The sequence below is a fragment of the Dromiciops gliroides genome, chromosome 2 (genome assembly GCF_019393635.1).
Source record: "Dromiciops gliroides isolate mDroGli1 chromosome 2, mDroGli1.pri, whole genome shotgun sequence".
Taxonomy (NCBI): Eukaryota; Metazoa; Chordata; class Mammalia; order Microbiotheria; family Microbiotheriidae; genus Dromiciops; species Dromiciops gliroides.
Window position 1 is genome coordinate 465,057,297 of NC_057862.1, and position 21,104 is coordinate 465,078,400.

The window sequence follows — 21,104 nt, forward strand, 5'->3', positions numbered from 1 at the left end:
CCAGGCCTTGCATGCACTCTGTGTACTGTACCACCTCACCTCCCATACTATTCCCCATGCCCTAGAACCCTCTCCACCCCATACTATCCCCAGCCTCTGAAATTCTCTTAAATGTCCACCTCAAATATCACATGCCCTGCAAAGCTACCCACTTCCTGATCCATGATCCTGCAATTCTTCCCTAACCACAAGCCAGTATCTTCCCCTCCTTATACTTTGCATAACATTTTATTTATAGCTTTTTTCTACTATCGTGTACTATTTCCTATTAGAGTCATCCTGAATATGTGTCACACCACTCCTCTAGACCATAAGTTCCATAAGAGAAGGGACTTCCGTCTTATTAATCTTTGCATCTCTCCCAGAAGATAGGAAGGGAGGCCGTACACATCAGAGGCCCTTTAAAGTGTCCTTCCTATTCACCCTCTGAGTATGAGAAGGTGATGGCAGGGACTAGGGTCTCCATTTTATAAGAAAGTGTAAGATGGAAGAGGAACAAGTGCAGAGGCAAGTCACTAAAAATTGTCCTCTAAAGAGGAGAAAAGGTGAATAAGGAAAGCCTATGGCAGTCAGAGGCTACTGAATGAAGATGTGAAAAGGGAATCTTGGAGAGGTCCGGACCTCAGTGGTTCATCCAGCCTTACCCCATCATCTTGCAGATGAGCAAACTCGTCTGGTTCAGAAAGGTGGAGTTAGCTTGGCAAGGTGGAATGACTTTGGGTCTCCTGCCCCTCAGGCTTGTGCTTCTTCCCAGGTACCACGATGCCTCCCTTTGCCCTTAATGAAGGAAGGCATGGGGACATGTAGTGGGACAGCTTTGGGCCTGCACACCGGGTGGGCTCTGGCTCCTTGAAGCAAAGGCAGACAGGATGACCACTTGGCTGGGTAGGCTGTAGTGGCGATGCCTTTAGACCATGGGTTGAACTGGAGGCAGAGGTCCTTTCTCACTCTAATTCTGTGACTCTGTGACTCTGTGACTGAATCTCATTTGTGGCGGATCTTAAGGGAGAAGAAAGCATTCACCTCCAGCCATCTCTCAGCCTCCATGAAGCCTTTCCAACTAGTCTACTACCCACTACAGAAGGAGTCATTCTCTCCTCTGTGTTCCACAAATAGAATGTAAAACACACAACCTCATGCTTGATTGCCTTTTAACGGTTTCCTAATTGTTTCGGGTGGGCCTGTCATCTCAACCAGTATTGCAAGCACAGAGGCCAGGTACTGTGTCTTCTAACCTCTCAACCTCAGTCTCTTCATCTGTAAAATTGGAGATAATCATTCTTGTACTGTTGACCTTGACAGAGTTATTGGGAAGAACAAATGAAGCAGTGTGACAAGAGCTCAGATGAACTGAAGCATGGGAAAATGTTATGCAAATGTATGATTACAGCAGTTGTTCAGTAAATATTTGTTTAATGAAGACAGTCTGGAAAGGTCAAATCATGCAGATTCCAAAGCCTGTTCCATTTCTCCCCTCCTGGCCCCCCCATATAAATGCAAGCAGGTAGTGTGTACTCAAAGACAATGAATGCAAGTGATTGAGAACAGAGAATGCCAAGAAAACATCTCTGTGCCCTGGGAAGGCAGCACTGTAATCACCGAAGTCAATCAGCCTTACATGGAGGGTGGGCACAGGGGGGAAGCCTTCCACTGGACCAGGTACTGGATAGATTTGTCTGAATCCTCACGGAGGTGAAAATGAAACCGCAGTGTGGGTGATGTCATGCAGGGTATTTTTTAGGGAACTGCTGACCAGGTGCTGCATGATCATGGCTGTGTGGCTTGTGACAACCACCTCTGGCAAGGATAACCTTTTCCAAGGGGGCTGGATAGCATGGGCAGAGCCCTATGCCCACAGCTGTTGTCGCACATTATTCCTCAATTTGATGGTCTTGGTGACCTCTCTGGAGTTCAGGTACTGTTTCAAAGGACCTGAGCAATCGAATTTCTCTAACTCCTCCGGACCCCCCTTTTAGTCCTTGCAATTAGTCTCCATGAAGAAGTTAGGTGGGAGTAGGGATGGAGCTGCCTGAGTAGGGTCACAGCCAGCTGGGGCCCCTGGGCCCCCACTTACCCCTGCCTATTGTCATGGTACAGTATTATCAAAAGAAAAGGTCCCAAAGTGTAGCTTTTAGGTTAGAGGGAAAGGGGTCCAGAAAAGTAGATTTGCCCCTCAGAGCATCTATTCCTACCCAGTAATCTTGCAGAAGTCCCTTCTACAAGTATCGTACATCCCCCAGTCTGAAGAATGGGCAATTAGAATGCAACAGTAGGCAGCAGCAGTGCTGGCCCTAAAATCAGAAGGTTTTCCCATCCCGTCTCACTTATTAGCTAAGTGACTTTGGGTAAGTCTGTTTTTTTTTTTTGGTGAGGCAATTGGGGTTAAGTGACTTGCCCAGGGTCACACAGCTAGTAAATGTCAAGTGTCTGAGGTCAGATTTTAACTCAGGTCCTCCTGAATCCAGAACCGATGCTCTAGCCACCATGCCACCTAGCTGCCTCTGGTAAGTCATTTAAGAGTAAACATTTTGGGGCAGCTAGGTGGCGCAGTGGATAAAGCACCGACCCTGGATTCAGGAGTACCTGAGTTCAATCCGACCTCAGACACTTGACACTTACTAGCTGTGTGACCCTGGCAAGTCACTTAACCCCATTGCCCTAAAAAAAAAAAAAGAAAAAAAAAGAGTTAACATTTAGGGGCAGCTAGATGACGCAGTGGATGGAACATCAGCTCTGGATTCAGGAGGACCTGAGTTCAAATCTGACCTCAGACACTTGACATTTACTAGCTGTGTGACCCTGGGCAAGTCCTTAACCCCAATTGCATCACTAAAAAAAAAAAAAAAGAGTTAACATTTATATCTCCCTTTCCCCATAGAGTAAATGGAGAGTCAGAGTTTTAAGCAACTGGCCCAGTGTCACATAAGTGTCTAAGTAGGCTTTAAACCCAGGTCTTACTGACTCAAGGTCCAGCATTCTACCCACTATGCCACCTTTCCTCGTGAAAATTCTATAAAATGGGGAATGATATAAAATGGCTCTACCTCGAGGTTCCTAGAATACGTGTAAACTCTTTGCAAGCCTTAAAGCACTCAATAAATGTTAGTCATCATCCTCATCCTCATCATTATTACTGTTATATAAGAACTCCAGTGTTGAAAACTCCTGCCTCCCGAGGCAGCTTATTCCACTTTAAAACAGTTCTCATTAGGCAGTTTTTCTTTCAAGCAAGTGGAAATCTGCCTCTCCGCACCTTCTGCCCACTGTTCCTAATTCTACCCCCTTGGGCCAAACAGAACAAACTTAATCCTTCTTCACCAAACCAGTGAAGGCAGCTCTCAGGCCTCCCCGCCCCCACATTAGATGGCCTTTTCCAGATAAGCATCTTCAGGTCCTTCAGGCAGGTCTAGGGGCCCGACTTTTGATTCCCTCCCCACCCAGGGAAAGTCGCCTTCTTCAGGATGTTTTTCCTGGGGCCTTCCTCACACCAACAGCCTCATGCCCCAAGCAGGGCATCGCCCCGTGTGGACTCTCATCCCTCACTCTGCCCTCCTGCTGCTGCCCCAAACACTGCCCCTGCTTATTTCATCTGCATGTGGCCTCACACAGACCTTAGGGACCCATGAAAATCCCTGTCCTTTTTCACAGGGACTGCTCTCCAGCAGCGTCTTTCTGAAATCCCATGCACAGAGACCTCCAGTCCTTGGCAAAGACAGACTGTCTGCGCTGCTTCAAAGCTTTGCTTGTATGCCCGCACAGAGGTCCTTCCTCAATTCCATTTGGCAATTTAACAAGCATTTATTAAGGGTCATCTGTGTGCAAGCCATCCTGAGCTATCATGCATAGTGTAGACATCAAAGTGCACAGTGGATACATTGTCGGGCCTGGAACTCAGAAAGATGAGAGTTCAAATCTGGCCTCAGACACTAATAGCTATGTGACGCTGGGCAAATCACTTAATAGCTGCTTGCCTCGGTTTCCCCATCTGTAAAATGGGGTTAATAAAAGAACTACCTCCCAGGATTGCTGGACCAAACAACATAATAATTGTAAAGTTCTAGCACAGTGCCTGGCACAGAGTAGCTGCCAGGAAATGCTCTCAATATTGTCATTATGCTAGATACTCAAGACACACAGACTAACATGACAAATAGTCCCTCCCTCAAAGAGCCTGTCTTCTCCTGGGCCAGAGCACTGAGCTCACGACCTTTCTCCACAAACAGTCCCACCACTATCACAGAAGTTCAGGCTGGATGAGAGGCAGTCTTGCTCAACCCATCCTTCCCCACCCCCAAAGCATGTATTCCCATTAAAAATGCCTGGCAAGTGGCCTCTAGACGCGGCTGGGAGACCTCCAGTGATGAGGACAATACCTGCTTCTAGATGTACCAATTTACTCTGGGATAGCTCTCACTGGGCTTAAATCTGACCCTCATACTATCCATCATTGCTTCTAGTTCTGAGGCCAAAGAGCCCAAGTGGAACCCTTTCCCAATTACTTTATAGGTACCAGGTCCTCCCACCTCACCCAGGTCTTGTCCAGCCCAACCATCCCCCTTCAAGCATGTGTCACACGCATTAAACTCAAGGTCTTTTATCATAGTGGACACTCGCCAACTGAGCAATATCCTTCCTAAAAGGTGTTACCCAGAACTGACCCTCCAGCTGTGGTCTGACCAGAGCAGAGGACAGCAGAATACTATCTACTCCTTGTTCCTTTCTCAGGGGGTAATGTACTTCCAAGGAAGATGCACCCCAAAGGGCAAAGGGGTATTGAATAAGCAACAAATTAATGGAAGGATTGGAAAATTCTCTGAAAAAAAGAAGTCTGTCCCCCACCCCCCCAAACAGCTGCATCCCGTCTTGATCATCAGGTGTTTCTCTCATTCACAGTTCTCTCCTTGAGAAGAGCCATCGGGTTCAAGCTGTGAAAATCAGCGCAAAGTCTATACCAATATAGAAGGAGTCCTTCTTTAAGCCTGTGGGAAATTCAAAACCTCTCCTTGGACAAATCAGCATGAGGCATGCAGCTACTCTCCTAATGCCACATGTCCAGGTCCCTGGCTGATATAAGTCAACATTCCATAGGCATTGGCAGAATGTCAGCAATGGAAAGCACACTGGAGATTCATAAGGCCGGTGCTTTCATATTACAGAGGTGGGAATGAGACCCAAAAAACTGCAGTGACTTACTTAAGGGTCACACAGTGATTGAGTAGCGAGGACAGAATGAAGAACTCAAGGCTCCTGCCTCTCTCCCCTGAACCAGGCAGGGCTGCCCCCTTTAAACCTCCTTCCCTCCGTACCAGGACCCCTTGAAAAGGGGGAAAGGAGAACCTTCCTTAAAACAACAAAATAAAAGCAAGTTCCTCCAAGACAGGCTTTGGCCCTGAGGGTGGGCCCTGTGGAGGAAGTGACCTGACCCAGGAAACCTTGCATAAAGAGGCCCAGAAACAGGCAGCCTCTTTGGGAAAGGGGCAGCCTCAGAGACATGCAATCAGTTCGTGCTCCTCCAGCCTTTCGATGTCCCAAACTGTCACTGCTCATGGCTCCCCTGTCACAGATTTCCCAACAGCTTAGTCAATAGGTACTACTCATTGTTTATTTTCGCCTGACATCACTGCCCTTCCGCGACTGATGGCTGACTCCACAGTCTCGGGCAGTTCTGGGAGCTTCAGGGCTTATCCGAAGTCAGTTCTAAGCCTAAGGAAAGTAGGTCAGGAAATCTTAGAGACCCTGAACAGAATGCATAATTGGGACGTGCTTTGATTTGTTTCTTGTTTTAACAAGCAAATATTTTATGAAATTGAACCCTGTAGAATTATAATGACCAACCTCTAGCCCCAGAGAAGTTGAGAAAATGCTAACTCCATCTTTGCAGAGGGTGGGGGACTACAGGTTGTGGAATATCGCATAAGCTGTCAGACATGGTTGATGCGTTGTTTGGTTGTATACAACTCCTTTTTTTCTTCTGCAACTTGTTACAAGGGGGCAGCTCCACTGGATAGAAGTGTGGGGAATGATAGATTTGAAAGTAAAAGTGATGTAAAATAAAAATTGATTAAAAATAAGATTAAATATCAATAAATAAATCTATGTGGTGATGCTTTTTTTCAACTATGCTATGGCTCAACAGGAATATTGGCTACAACTGTTGACATCCACACCATTACAACCCATGTGTCTGCAGAGATGGAGGCATGAGCCACCATCAGGTCTCAGAGGTTATGATTGATCAGTGTAGAGATCAGAGTTCTGAGGTCTTTCCCATTTGTTTTCCTTTATACTATCAGGGTCACCATGTAAATTGTTCCCCTAGTTCTACTTACTTTGCTTGCATCAGTTCATAAGAGTCTTTAAAGATTCCCTGATGGGGCAGCTAGATGGCACAGTGGTTAAAGCACCGGCCCTGAATTCAGGAGTACCTGAGTTCAAATCCCAAGCCTCAGACACTTGGACACTTACTAGCTGTGTGACCCTGGCAAGTCACTTAAACCCCATTGCCCTACCAAAAAAAAAAAAAAAGATTCCCTGAATTCCCCATAGTTTGTCATGTTTATAATACAATAATGCTCCTTTAATTTAAAAACATTTCTGTAACTTATTTAGGGCATTTTCTATTTTGAGCAGATGCTTTCTTTCCCGTTCTTTATTGCTAGAAAAAGTGCTGCTATAAATGTGTATATATTACTATGTTGTACATCATTATACATTATTTGTGTATGTAATAGATAATAGATAGGATAGGATGGGATGGATGGATGGATGGATGGATGGATGGATGGATGGATGGATGGATGATAGCCACAGATAGTCAGAGAGGCAGATAGGGAGAAAGAGACCGGAGATGGATGGATGGATGGATAGATAGATGGATGGGTGAATGGATGGATGGATGGATGGATGGGTGGATGGATGGATGGATGGATGGATGATGATAGATGGATGGATGATGGATGGATGGATAGTGGGTGACTGGGTGGGTGGGTGACTGTGTGGGTGGGTGGATGGATGACTGGCTAGGTTGGCTAGATGGATAAATAGGACCTTTTCCAATGCCTCTGATCTACTTGGAGCACTGTTTCTTTTTCAAACATCACTTCTTATTGTCTCTTTTTTTTGGAAGCACAGAAGCCTCAGGGGCAGTGTTGTATAATGGAAAAGAGGACTGGACTTTGGCTCAGGAGAGACCTGGATTCAATCCTGGTTATTCTATTTACTACCTGTATGATCTCAGGAAAGTCATAATCCTAGGGGCCTCAGTTTCCTCATCTGTAAAATGAGTTATTTGAACTAGATGACCTTGAAGTCCTTTCTAGACCTCGATCTACAATTTTATAATTATGGCTTTCTAGAGTCTCACTGTGGTTCTGACCAGCTTGAGTGTTTCCATTCTTTTTTTAAAGACAAATTTTTATTTTTTTCAATGACAAAGAATTTTGTTCTAGTCAGGATCCTGATTCAGTCATTCAATGTATTAAATAAAATTCTGATCTTAGAGTCATAGGAAAACTTGGTGAGTGTGTGTGTCCATTACTAATAATGCTCAACACAACCCTCATGCCCCACAAAAAAACAAAGACCAAAAAAAAAAAAACCCCACCTAATAATGTTTAACTGTATGGGGACAGTCACACACAGACTCCTAAGGTACTCCACTGGACACCTCCTGCCACACTGACAGTGAACCATTAATAAGTACTCTTTGAGTCCATTCATCCAACCAGCTCTGAATCTATCTAATTTTATCATCATCTAGTCCAGTAGTGTCAAACTCAGATATTGACTTAAAAACCATAAATAAACATTACCTATGATGTGTTGTATTTTTCTTTATTTTGTTAAGCATTTCCCAATGACATTTTTAATCTGGCTCTAGGGCAGTCAAGCTGCCAAAGCCAGAGTTGGACACCTCCTATTTAATCCTTAACTTTCCTTCACCACAAGAATAGTGTGAGATATTTTATCAGATACTTCCAAAAATCTGGATAAATTACACCCGCAGCATTACACTCTTCTACCAACACAGTAGGAATAGGGGCTTGCCCTTTGATTTCAGGGGATTCCAGTAAAGAAACTTCCTCTCCCCAATGCAGGTCAGAACTTTCTCTGTGATCTTTAGTCTTGGAGAGTGCCATGGAGCACTGAGAGGTTAGAATACTTGCCCAGGGTAACATGGCCAACATGTGTCAGAGTCTTCCAGGCTCTGAGGCAGCTCTCTTACACTACCTCAGGCTGCCTCTTCCAGTTTAGTAGCCTTCTCAAAAAAGAAATAGCTGTTGTCTAGCATGGCCTGTTTGTTCTCCAAACTAAAGTAGTACTGGTTCTATGTAGTCACTGCTCTCTTTTCTAGATGTTCACCAGATCAGCCTTTTAGTGGACTCCCACTTGAGAATTTTCGCCAGCAATGGAAGTTAAGCTCCCTGGTCTAGAGGTGACAGTTATTCCCAGCCTGGATCTCTGTGTGTTTGCAGTAAGGAAGGGGGAGTGCCGAAAAGGCAAGTGGGCCAGAGGTGGTCAACAGGGGATTTGGGGGGAAATCTACAATGGGTGCTCTGTTATCAGGAAGGAGCTGGAAGAATTTCTATCAGTGACCTCTCCTAGTGCCTCCCAGTCTTAAAGCCTGATTTTGTCAGGAATGAGAAGCTCCAAGGATGAAGTGATGAGGGTAAACCAAACCAAACAAAACCAAACAAAAAACTGCATATTAGCTCCAAATCTGAGATTCTAATGTCATCAGGCCTAGACTGTCCTGGGAGAGGCCACATTCTCAAAATGTCTGTCAAATGAAGCTGACTGTGCTCTATGCAGAACTATAAAAGATTCCCCCAGGCAGGAAGGATATCTGATCCTGAGGGGATCTCCCTGCTCACCCCCCTACCAAGCTTTCTCAAAGACATACTTACCAATATTGGAATGCTTCAGGAGACGGCAGATCCGGGCCTCTCTCTCCAGCTTCTGGTGATCTGAAAGCAAAAACAGAAAAGAGGCATCACCTTGAATCAAGGGATGTGACTATTAATGGTAGTAACTAAACAGACAGAGCCATAACTAGGATGGACAAGCAGGACTTCTTCCAAAGTCCCCAATAATCATGATGGGAAAAGAGGGGGCACTTCCTCTCAAGACAACTGCCATCCCTGCTCATTACCTCATAGTCCTCTGCTGCTACAGAGCAGCAATTGCCCCAGGTTACCACCCCCAGGGGGTAACATTGCCTTGCACCCTTCTCCAAGGGTTGGTGCCCCCACAGTCTCCAACTGAGCACATCCTACTACCCCCTTCTCCTACTACAACCTTACCTTCGATGGGGCTGTTCTCCTTGCCGCTGTACCCCTGCCTTCTTCCCATTCCCACTTGACTCAATTCACCCCCCTCCCAACCTGTTTGGGCTAGTCAAGACCTGTTTCCAAGACTCTTATGTATCATATTATTCATCAGTCAACTTGTGTGGAATGATGAGGAGAACAAAGAAACCTGAATATATTCACAACTGACTTCTGGGTGAGCATCTATACTCCTGCAAGACATCATGGAGGAACCCAAAGTATTTAGCTTTGGTAATGTGTTCTATGATCTTTTGGTCACATGCAGAGTTCTAGCTCTTCTAAACACATGGCACATGAGTTTGTCTGGAAGGAAGCCAGGGATTCTAAGAGGCAGAGAGGAGGAAGGAGGAAACTCAGGATATGAGGGACAGCCAATGTGAAGACATGAGATGGGAGATGGAGTTGAAAGTTTGGTAAAGAACAAGCAGACCAGTTGGTCAAAAGGAAGAGTTGTTTGGGGGAGTAGAGTACGTTTAAGCCTGTAAATGAAAGCTGATGGCTAGATGGGGAAGAGGCTTTAAACTAAGTCAGGAGTGGAATGGACCACAGACAGGCAATTCATCTATCTGAGCCTATACAACTCTCTGAGACCTAAGTAATAGATGGGGCATGCATGGTCTGTGTAGGTGAGTGAGCTACTCATAAGACAAAACCACAGGCTCTTCGCCTATTAACTGATGAAGAAAAATAAGGCTTGGAAAGATTAACTGGCTGTTCATTGTCACACAACTTCTTAAGTGTCAGAGGCAAGATCAAATGCAGATCTCTTCCTAACTCCAAGCCCAGTGCTTCTTTTGGGTGAAGGTGAAATCTAGGGCTGAGAACCCTTGTTCTGGATGGAAGGTTTTCCTTGGGTGATTTTCTAGTGGACAGCCCACAAGTAATCATTCCAAAGTTGAAGCCACGTATTTATCCATTCACTTTTTCCTCATTCAAATCTTTTGCAAAAGTCAAATTTAGTCCCTAAACTATGAGATGGGATAAATTATTTTATCTCTAACAACCCCTACAACTCTGGCACTCGGGGCTAGATGAGGCCTCCACGTATTTGTACAGTTGTGCCAGAAGAAACTGAGAGGTCATCTAGTCCAACCCACTCATGCTAAAGATGGAGAACTAAGCCCCAGAGAAGGGGTTGATTTGCCTAAGGACACACAAGCTAATTAGGAAAGCAGTAGTATAACATGGCTCACTATTGTACAAAGAGCTAGGGAAATGATAAAAGGAAAACCAGCCCCTGCAGGGAGGTTACATTCTCTGAGAGGGATATAGCATATGAATAGGTTACATATACACAGGGTAATTCTAGGAAGGAAGCCACAGGTACCAAGGAGCAATACACTGGAGAGAAAACAGTACCTGAGTGGAGCCTTGCAGGAAACTAAAGTCAGTCAGTCAGTCAACCTTTATTTATTTACTATGGGCCAGGCATTGTGCTAAGCTCTGGGTACACAGTGTCAAAAGCACACTCCCTGCCCTCCATGAAGATCACATTCTAATGGAAGAGACAATATGCAAATAACTTTGCAAATACAAGATACATATATGTAAATATACCATGTAAATTGAAAGAAATTTCAGGAGGAGTGGGGGAGTGACCAGGAACTGAGCTGAGTCATCAGGGAAGTCAGGAGGCAGAAAGGAGAGAACATTCCAGAAATGGGAGACAACCATTGCAGAGGCTCATGGGAGTCAGGAGACAGGGTATTGTCTTTGGGAGCAGCAAGGCTAGTGTAGCCGGATCATCTATGGAGGGGAGCAAAGTGTTAAGAAGACTGAAAAGGTAGGAAGAGCTATAAAAGCCAAACACCTATGTAATATTTGATCCTGAAGGTCATAGGGAGGCATGGGAATCTAGATGCTATTTAGTAGGAGCATGGCCTGGTCAGAGCTGCACTTTCAGAAAATCCCTTTGGCGTTTGGAAGAGGATGAGGTCAGTTGTGGAGATTTGAGGCAGGGAGACTAAGTACGAGGGTGGTAGCAGCATGAGTGGAGGAGACGTGTTGCGGAGGTAGAAAGGGCATCCTCTTGGGAACAAGAATGAATTCCGTTGGGACATACTGAGTTTGAGATGCCTACGGGACATAGATTCTTTTATCCAAAAGTAAATTGGTACAGAATCAGAACTCAAGAAAGAGATTAGGGCTGGAAACAGAAATCTGGGAACCATCTTGGTGGAAAAAGATGATAAATGAACCTATGGAAACCAATGATATCAAGAGATAAATAGACATAGAAGAGAGAAGAGAGCCAAAGACATACCTCCTCTTCAGGATCACCCACAGTCAGTGTGTGGCCTCCATCAAGGCCATTAGACATGATAAATAAAAGAAAACTGTGGTAGAGATGAGGGAATGCATTCTAAGCAAGGTGGATAGCCCATTCAAAGATGACAGAGGAGAGAGATGAAGTATCAAATAACCAAACAGGCTCATTTGGCCAGAAAAGTAAATTTCATGAAGGAGAATGTGAAATAAATCTGGCAAAGTTCTTTTATATTACTCACATTGAGGTGTCTCCTGACACCTCATTCATCTATACCACAGGAGGACCACATTAGATCAGTCCTTAGCCACCTGTGGTGCCTCTGGTTGTAGGGACACAAGCTGACCCATGGCCTAGCCAAAGCTTTGTGCTAGAGAGCTATTTTCTTTAGCTTCTGCAGCATCGGCATCCTCCTCTCACAAGGAGGAAAACCAAATCTGAAAGAAGTAGGAACTTGCCCAGGGCAAGAGAGAAAATCAGCAGTTTAGCTAGAAATAAACCCCAGGAGTCTTGAATACAGACGCCCACTCACGCTGCTTGCTGCCTGGTACAAGGAAACTCATCTGCCTGACTCTGTATACAAAAGCCTCCACCAAACAGGAGGTACTGGGAAAAAAACTAGAACCCCACTGTCCTCTGGGGACAAACCCATATCCCTGTCACATGGAAAGTCCTGACCCTTCCTCCTCCTATACCAGCACTATTGCACCAAAAACACAGGGGCCACAAATGCCCTGGATTTTGGAAGCGCTATTCAGCCTGAGATAGCTACCAAAAGGAAGCTGCCAACCCTCTGTGGCCTCTGCACCACCATTAGTGGCATCATTCAAGAATTCCAGCTCCCATCACCAGCCCTAGGCCAACCACCAAATTCTTATCTCCAGTATTCCCTTACTGCTATCTCAAAGTAAAACCAGCAAGGAATCATGAGCTGAACAAAATGATGGGATGCCAGTTGAGGCATCGCACTGCCTCTAGGCTCTACTTGAACAGATCTCTTGGTCTCATGTATTCAGAAGGTCCCTCTCCACAAGCATAGTGCAGCCCACTCTGTACCAGTCTTGTCCACATCTTTCCATAATTATACCACAGGGTATCTGTCCACAGAGAGCTTTGCAAACATTACCTCAAACTCCTCAATGGATGGCATTCAAAGCCCTCTATAATCTGCTTCCCACCCTCCTTGTCAGCTTTATTTCCTCTCACTTCCCTTCATGCCCTCTATTCCAGCTAAACTGGTCTACTAACCCCTTCCTGATATAGAAAGGCCATCTCCAGCCTCTAGAGGTTTGCACGAGGCATAGCCCATGCCTGAAATGCACTCTCTCCTCTCTACCTCTCAGAATCCTTCAAGGTTCAGACCAGGTGTCACCTCCTCTGTGAAGCTCCCCCCCCCCCCCCCATGATTCCCTCCCTCTGAAGTTATCTGTGCCGTTTCCCTCTTCAATTTTCCTCATGATATGCTTATTCGTGCACATACTGTCTCTGTCCAGGACCAGGGTCTGGGGGTAGATTTCGAGGGTTTCATGAATATGGGTGGGGGAAAATGACATTTTCATTTTCACTCAAGTACAACCAAAATTTAGCATTTCCTTTGATTATGACTTTTAAAAAAACCATGATTCTGAGAAAGATCCCATAGATATCACTAGACTGCCGAAAGGGTCCATGCCGTAGAAAAGGTTAAAGACCCCTGCCTTGGTAAAATGGAAGTACCTTGTGAGATGGAGGGGACTGTTTCTTTTTTGTCACTGTAGATGCAGAGCAGAAGCAGGCTGGTATCCTTCCCTTCCCAGCACCCCAGCCACTCTCACAAATGTAAGGTGCCCACCAGTCTCTAGTTGGCATTAAAAAGGTGATTTCTCTTGGTAACTCTCTATTTTTAAAAAATCCCCAGTCCTTAGCACTGTGCCTTCCTGATGGCAGAATGTTTGTCCAAAAAAACACTGCTTCTGGAATTGTGTCCATCAGTTCTACAAATATTTAGTACCTAAAGAAGTAGGGGTATTGGGGAGCTGATGTGCTGGGCTGCATAGAAATCACACTGAATTCTGATGTCAGCTGAGCTAGACTCCAGTCTTGGCTCTGCTACTGCTTCCTAGATGTGTAACCCTAAGCCTGTCACTTGAGTTTATCCCTGCCTCTGGTTCCCCCTCTGTAATAAGCAGCCATCAGACCAGATTACTGTTCATACATTAGCTCACCTGAGCCTCCAAATGATCCTCGAAATGAGGTAGGCATGATGGTTTTATCATTCAGGTTTTACAGCTGAAGAAATGATCACAGGGTGATGAAGTGACTTGTCTACAAGTCCACTACACAAACTGCTAAGTCATGTCCTACTGGGTTCAGGGGTTCTCTAAGGTCCTTCCCTGCACTAAAACTCTCTAACCCTACACTACCTACTTCACAGAAGTGTTATAAAGACAACATGATAAAGGCCCCCATCAGTCATAAAGCACAAGATAAATGGAAGCTGTGATTACTATGAAAAGTACAAGACTAGGAGTCCTGAAGGGGTCATCCATCCTAACATAGGTGAGAAGATAGGCCTGAGATTCACAGTGTGCTAAGTGCTCTAGGAGAGCTTGGGGTTGGGGAGTGGGGAGGTGTACAGGGATGAAGGCTTCCAGAAGGAAGCCATATTGGAGCTGGATTTTGAAGGATCATTGTTTTAAATAATTGAGGAGACAATTCAGACAGGTGGAAATGGGGGGCCAGGGGAGAAAGTAGCAGAGGGAAACAAAAGTTCTTATTATCTGGTCCTAAATAACAAACTGCAAAGACTTGATTTGTTTTTTAAAAAATATTTAATGGCTTTAAAAAACATTTTAACAACCACTTTCCAATACCCTCCCCCAACTTTGCCTTATAACAATGAAAAAATGAACCCAAACCAAAGGACACAGAAGCTGTGACTGAAAGCATATATACCACCCCACACCTATAAGATACCACCTCTTTACCAAGATGGGGAAGCAAGTTTCATTCTCAATCCTCTAGAATTGATCTGATTTTTTATGTCTTTGAATAGCATTTTTCATTTACATTCCTAGGGCCAATTTTTATACTGTTCTCCTGTTTCTACTTTCTTTGCTTTAAAGTTCATCCAGGTCTTCCCTTGTATCTTGGATTTCTTCCTATTTATCATTTCTTATAATAATAGTCCATTGCATTGATAGGCCATAATTTCTACAGCCATTCCCCAATCCATGGACCACCCCTTTGTTTTTAGTTTTTAACTACCACCAAAACAATGCTCCTATGAGTATTTTGTTATCTCTGGGTTCTTTCTTATAGCCTCTGACTTCTCTGAGAATATGTATAGAAGTGGGATAGCCCGGCACAAGGATAGCTGTTCATTCTCTCACTTCATTACAAATGCTCGTCCGGAATGGCTGGACCATTTCTCAGGCCCATAGACAGTATGCTAAGCACACCCGACTTCTGACAGCCTCTCTAACACTGACCAGTTTTGTCTCTTATCATCTTTGCCACTTTGCTGAGTGTGAGGTGAAGCCTGTTCTCTCAGTAATTCAGAGTGTCTTTTTTCACATGGTTATTGATGTGTATTTCTTTTGAAAATGATTTATATTCTTGGACTATTTATCATCTGAAGAATGACTCTTAGAAAAGACAATGTGAAGCAATAAGGGTTTCGGTTAGATACTAGAAAGGCTTTCCAAGTAGAGCAAAAAGATTTCATGCTTTTTAAATGCAAGAACCAAGGCAATGAAGAGAGAAAACATTTGACTTCACTTTACCAAGATGTCCTGGGGCAGTTTAAAAAATACTTATATTGGAGTTTATCCAAACTCTTATTCATCCTAATATTATTTATGAAGTACCTACAGTTTGTGAGGCATTATGTTGATCTCATCAACAAGAACTAGGGCCACATGGGAAATCTTCTCCAGCACGTTCCATACAAGATCACTAAAACAGTGGTAGGAGAGAGCACCCCTGCAGTGAATGACCCAGCAAAGCATGCCCCACAAAGCACTCATTTTTAAACCCCAGAATCAGCCCAAATCAGAAAGCAAACTTGGCAAGCAAACAAGAACTCTTTTGGGCATCTCAGAATTCTTTAGGGGTTGGGGGGAAGACACTCGAGTGGCTCAGGTGAACTCGTCCCTTAAACCTGGATGTAAGGAGACAAAGGAGGTCACCCCTTAATTCCCGAAGAGTCCTTTGATGAGCAGTTCCCCCCGTCCACCATCTGTACAACAGAGAGGAGGGGCTCGGCTTCCTAGAGTTAGAATGAGCCTTTCAATTCTGTCAATGTATAGATAATGAAACTGAGGTTCAAAGAGTGATTTGCACAAGATTACACAGGAAGTAAATGGTAGATCTGGCGCCTGAACCCAAGTCTGCTGATTCCATATCCTGCCGCCTCTTCCATTGCACCATGCTGGCTCCACAGATAAAGAGAATGAATTGGAAAGTGCCTTCAGAGTTGCTTCTAGCAAGTTCTAGGGCCCTGCTAGGGTTAGGTCCTAGCAAGCGGCCCAGTCTATCACAGGAATCTGTCTGGAAAAAAACACTAATCTGGAATTTGTGACCTACTTTATCTTGGTCAAAACCCAGAACGGATAGTGTGTTCAGTTCCAGGTGTCACATTTTAGGGAAGATGTTAAGCTGGGGAGCAGCATTCAGAGGGAGGCAGCCAGGGCAGGAAGGGCCTCCAGACCATGCCACATAAGGATCAGGTGAAAGAGCTGGAGATATTCAGCATGGAGCGGAGAGGATTCTGGGAGTACAGGGCGACCGGCCAAGTGTTTGAAGACAGATTCAGCTTGCTCGGCTTTGTCACAGAGAACAGAACCAGGAAGAGTGGGCAGGGCGTTCTAAGAGGCAAATCTGGGCTTGGTGTAAGGAAAAGTTACCCAAGAGTGGAGTGGGCTGCCTTGCCCCACCCTCCCACCCCGGTCATGGGAGGTCTTCAGTAACAGCTGAGATGACTATGTGTGGGCTCTGACATCTAGTTAAGAGAGGACAGGGGATTCTGGCCCAGCGATAGGTTGAACTCAATGGCCTTTGAGATCCCTTCTGACTCCAAGATTTGGTGATTCTGTGGTTGGATAAATGTGATCAATAAAGACATGATGAAGTAAATGAAAACATGCTTATAACCTCAAATGCAGGTACAAGTCCCAAACTAGTTACATGCCCGTTCTGAGTAAGGGATGGGATCAATCCAAAGGGGAGCCACTTAAAAGTAATAGGGCCAGCTTCTGCCCACTTTTCTCAATCCATTGATGTGTGATGGTCTGGTGAAAAGATCACTGGTCTGGGCCACACAGGGAGCCTTCCTTTGTGGCTCCAGTTCTGCTGCTAACTAGCTGTGTGACCTTGGGGAAGTCATGTCACTTCTCTGTGTGTCTTTATCTATAACATGAGATAATCACTAAGGTTCCTTCCAGCTCTGAAAAGCTATTATTCTCTGTGTATCATTCATCTGGAGGTGATGCTGTAGGATGAGCCCAGGGTATGACAGCAGGGAAAAAAAACTATAATCCTGTATTTTCTCTTATCATAATAGTACACATTTGTAAAATTTGATACTATAAATCCTGAGCCTCAGGAGCAGCCTTCCCAGCATTTAGAGAATAGCACTAAGTAGGGGAAGGTCTCCTAGAGATAAGGACAGACACTTGTATTAAGCAGATGCTCAACAAATACTTGTTGAATGAATGAATAAATGAATGAATGGTGTCCATATGGGCTAGCTGGTTTCTGATTCATGACTTTAGGCTAGACCCATGTTCAAATGACTATTTCTCTTAAACCTCTGAAGTTATTGGTCAAATGTGTTAGGGCCTTTCCTCTGAAAAGGTGTTTAGGGGTACAAATGCCTCTCTCCTTTCTAGTTTTCAGAAATGAATTTAAGCTCTTTGAGGTTCTAGAGAGTAGGACACTTGACTGGCTGAACCCCACTGAATAAAGAGAGATAATTTAGCTGGAAAAAAGGAAGAAGAGATATTTACTGAGGCCTAACAAGGATAAAGACTTAGCAGTGAGGTTTCAGGGAGGATTCCTAGCTCAATGAGAACCTAAAATTTCATCAAAATTGGCTTTTACAAGTTGAGAATATAGTCTTAGTCATAACTAAAGATACAGACACACTTGGAGAAGAGAAGAATCAGATTGTCTCTCCTGTGCTCAGCTGAGTCTGCCATGGCTTAAGCAGACATGGGTTGTCCAGCTCCCAACCAAGCAAAGAGAGTAAAAGGTGTGCTAGCATCTTCTCTTCCACCTGCTAAAAAGCCAAGAAAGCAAAGAGCACGTGAGCAGGATGCATCTTACTTCCCTGCCAAACAGGTGAGGCCAAAGGAAAAAATCGAGCCCTCAGAAGATCTGTGCATCTCTAAGCCCAGCCCACTGCTTCCCTCAGTCACTGTCTGCCCCTCACCACCTCTTCCTATAGGATCTGGGAATGTACAGGAAGGAGGGTGAGGAGGGCATTGCCTTATTTTAAGGGACAGGTCAGTTTTCATGATTGCGTGTGTGGGAAGAGGAAGAAAAGGTGAGGTCCAACCCTATCAAAGACAGAAAGCTGCCTACCAAATCTAGTCAAGTGACTCACTGCTAACCACTTAATCCAAGAGCTATTGTTCTGGAGGGAGCTGAGTGAGGGAACACTTTCATGCCCTGGAGTTCCAAGTGACTAACAACAGGAGCAAATGAGGACTGAGGACCCTACCTCCAGGTGAATTTGTCAACGGCCTGCCTGGATTGGGTGACATCTATCTTTCTGTCATGGCCAGATAACTAGAGTTATTTGACATGAAAGAAAGGTAGGTACTCAGTTGGCTGGTCTCCCTCCTCGAAAAGGTAGAGGGGCTCTGAGAATGCTTTTCCTCTTTCCAGATTGCCAGGAAGAATGAAGTGTTCCTTGGAAAACCCAGGAGGAAGGGCTTCCAGGTAAAAACAAAGAAGGAAATGGATCTGAAGAGGCAGAAGGGCATCATTACCTGCTTGGGAGCCTTGAGGATGAAATAATGTGACACAGAGAAGAAAAGGAACAGAGACCACCACACCCTTGAAGCTGAGTAGCAGTCACGAGGCTCCTCCCCAGGAGCAGGGAGGTAGTATCCCTTAAGAGGAATCAGAGGCTATCTGGCCCTCCACCAAAAGATAATGGGGATGCACTAATGCCATTAGGTGAGAGACCATCCAGGAAGTCACAAGGAGAGACAAGTAGTAGGACTTGGTGACTGACTCTGTTGAAGAGAAGTCCTTATCGATCTGTCATTAAAAAAAAAGAGTCCTAAGAGCCAGACCCCAATGGGTAAGTGGCCAAATGATATAAGCAGGAAGTTTGCAAAAGAAGAAATGAGAGCTCTCAATAACCATATGCAGGAATGCTCCAAATCACGAATAATAAGAGAAATGCAAATGAAAACAACTGAGTTTTCACCATATCCCCAAGAGATACAAATGTGATAAATATCCAAAGTTGTTATGGGAAGATGGGTCCACTAATCCACTGGTGGTGGAACTGTTCTAGAAAAGAGTTTGATTTTTTCTTTAAGAAGAAAGAAAGGGGAGCAGCTAGGTGGTGCAGTGGATAGAGCACAGGCCCTGGATTCAGAAAGACCTGAGTTCAAATCCGAACTCAGACACTTGACACTTACTATCTGTGTGACCCTGGGCAAGTCACTTAACCCCCATTGCCCCACAAAAAAAAAAAAAGAAGAAGAAGAAGAAAGAAAAAAAGGGCAGCTAGGTGGCACAGTGGATAAAGCACCGGCCCTGGATTCAGGAGGACCCGAGTTCAAATGCAACCTCAGACACTTGACACTTACTAGCTCTGTGACCCTGGGCAAGTCACTTAACCCTCATTGTCCTGCAAAAACAAACAAGAAGAAAGGGAAAAAAAAGGACATTTTACTGTACATACTCTTTGACTCAGCAAAGAGGTCAAAGACAGAGGGGAAAGTCCTGTATATACCAAAATATTTCTAGTAGCATTTTTATAGTAGTAAAAGCCTGAAAGGTGGGTATCCATCAGCTCGGGACTACCTGAACAAATTGTGGACTATAAGAATGGAATGTCATATTATTGTACCCTCAAAAATAAAATGAAGAAAAAAAATACTAATAATATAAAGAATTCAGAGAAACCTAGGAAGACATATATGAATTATTACAGAGTGCAGCAAGCAGAACTAGGGAAGATTTTTACATGACCACCAACAATAATGTAAAGGAAAACAATAACAAAAGACTTCAAAGAACTCTGATTAATGCAGAGGCCAAAACATATTTCAGAGGGCTGATGGTGAAGCATGCCTTCTGCCTCTTGGCCAAGAGACACCAAGGGCAAAATGAGGATTACGTTTTCATGGTTTTGTTTGTTGCTGAAGGGTTCTAGGGTGAGGGAAAGTGACAGTAATATCAAAGAAAAAAGTATAAATAAAAGATTTAAAAGAGAAAAAGGATAGAGATGCCTGCTGTGTCACAAGGCCATCCGGGATATGATAAAGAGGAAATGTTTTGTATTTTCTTATATTGGTACACACTACTTCACACACCTCCTCTTCCTCCCCCAGCCCCCACCTCCAGCCAAATACAAGCTCCTTAAGGGTGGGGACCAGCAGTTTTTGTCTTTGCATCCTCAACACCCAGCCCAGTATTAGGCACCTAGTGGACCATGGATAAATAAATGCTTCCCGAATTGACTTGAATTGGATAAGACTTAGGGGAGATGTGATGGTTGTCTTCTAAGTATTTGTGAAGCCAAATGGCCACACTGAGTGTGTTGTTGAGGGGATTCCTAGTCAGTGAGTGGTTGGACTGTATTTCCACATGGGTCTCATTCAGCTCTGAGATTTGGTGATCACACTGACCCAGGTTGGGTTGAAATTTACCTTTGCCCAGTTCCATGGGGGAAAAAAAAGGAGCTGGCTCCTTGAACAAATTAATACTGTCAACGAGACTACAGGGGTGATGTTTTAACCTACTTGGGAGAACTATTTAGTAGCACTGATTTGTACAGAAGCACCTAATGTGCTCATTTAAATGATCTTTTAACTGGTCATTAAAGGAAACCTGCCAAGACTTCACTGTGGCTAATATCAGACTGTCACTGATCTTGTTAGGGGGAAGGATGGGGCTGAGTACTTGGAAAGAATAACACTAACAGAAACAAACATAGAATTTATACTTTCAGACCAGCCTTCTCCCAATGAATCCCAATTAGTAAGGTTTAACTACAGTATATTATGGCTAATATTCAATATGAGGCCCTAGGTAACATTCATTGTAAATTCAAACCACCAAAACACCCATTTGGGGCCCATGAAGGTGCCCTGGAGTTCATGCTTCTTTCAGCTTTCTCTGACTAATTGAGTCAATTATGATATCCATAGTATGGGGCAGGGGATTGTGTTGGGTATGGATGGATGAATTGTCTAAGTGGCTAAGGAGACATCCTGGAAGTTCAGAATGTTATTGTTAAAGGCACCTCCACAGCCATCTAATCCAACCCTAAAGGAATCACCCCA

The 21,104-nt window shown here is 44.4% G+C and overlaps 1 protein-coding gene across 6 annotated transcripts in view; it reads right to left on the reverse strand.

Annotated features, from left to right (window-relative positions):
- The window catches only part of LOC122740168 (calcium/calmodulin-dependent protein kinase type II subunit beta), a 310,939-nt gene that overhangs the window by 125,083 nt on the left and 164,752 nt on the right, over positions 1-21,104 (reverse strand). For all 6 annotated transcript variants that reach the window (XM_043982046.1, XM_043982045.1, XM_043982041.1 and 3 more), the window contains exon 3: positions 8,907-8,966. In XM_043982046.1, coding sequence (XP_043837981.1) covers positions 8,907-8,966 — 60 coding nt within the window. The remainder of the gene's footprint in view (positions 1-8,906; positions 8,967-21,104) is intronic.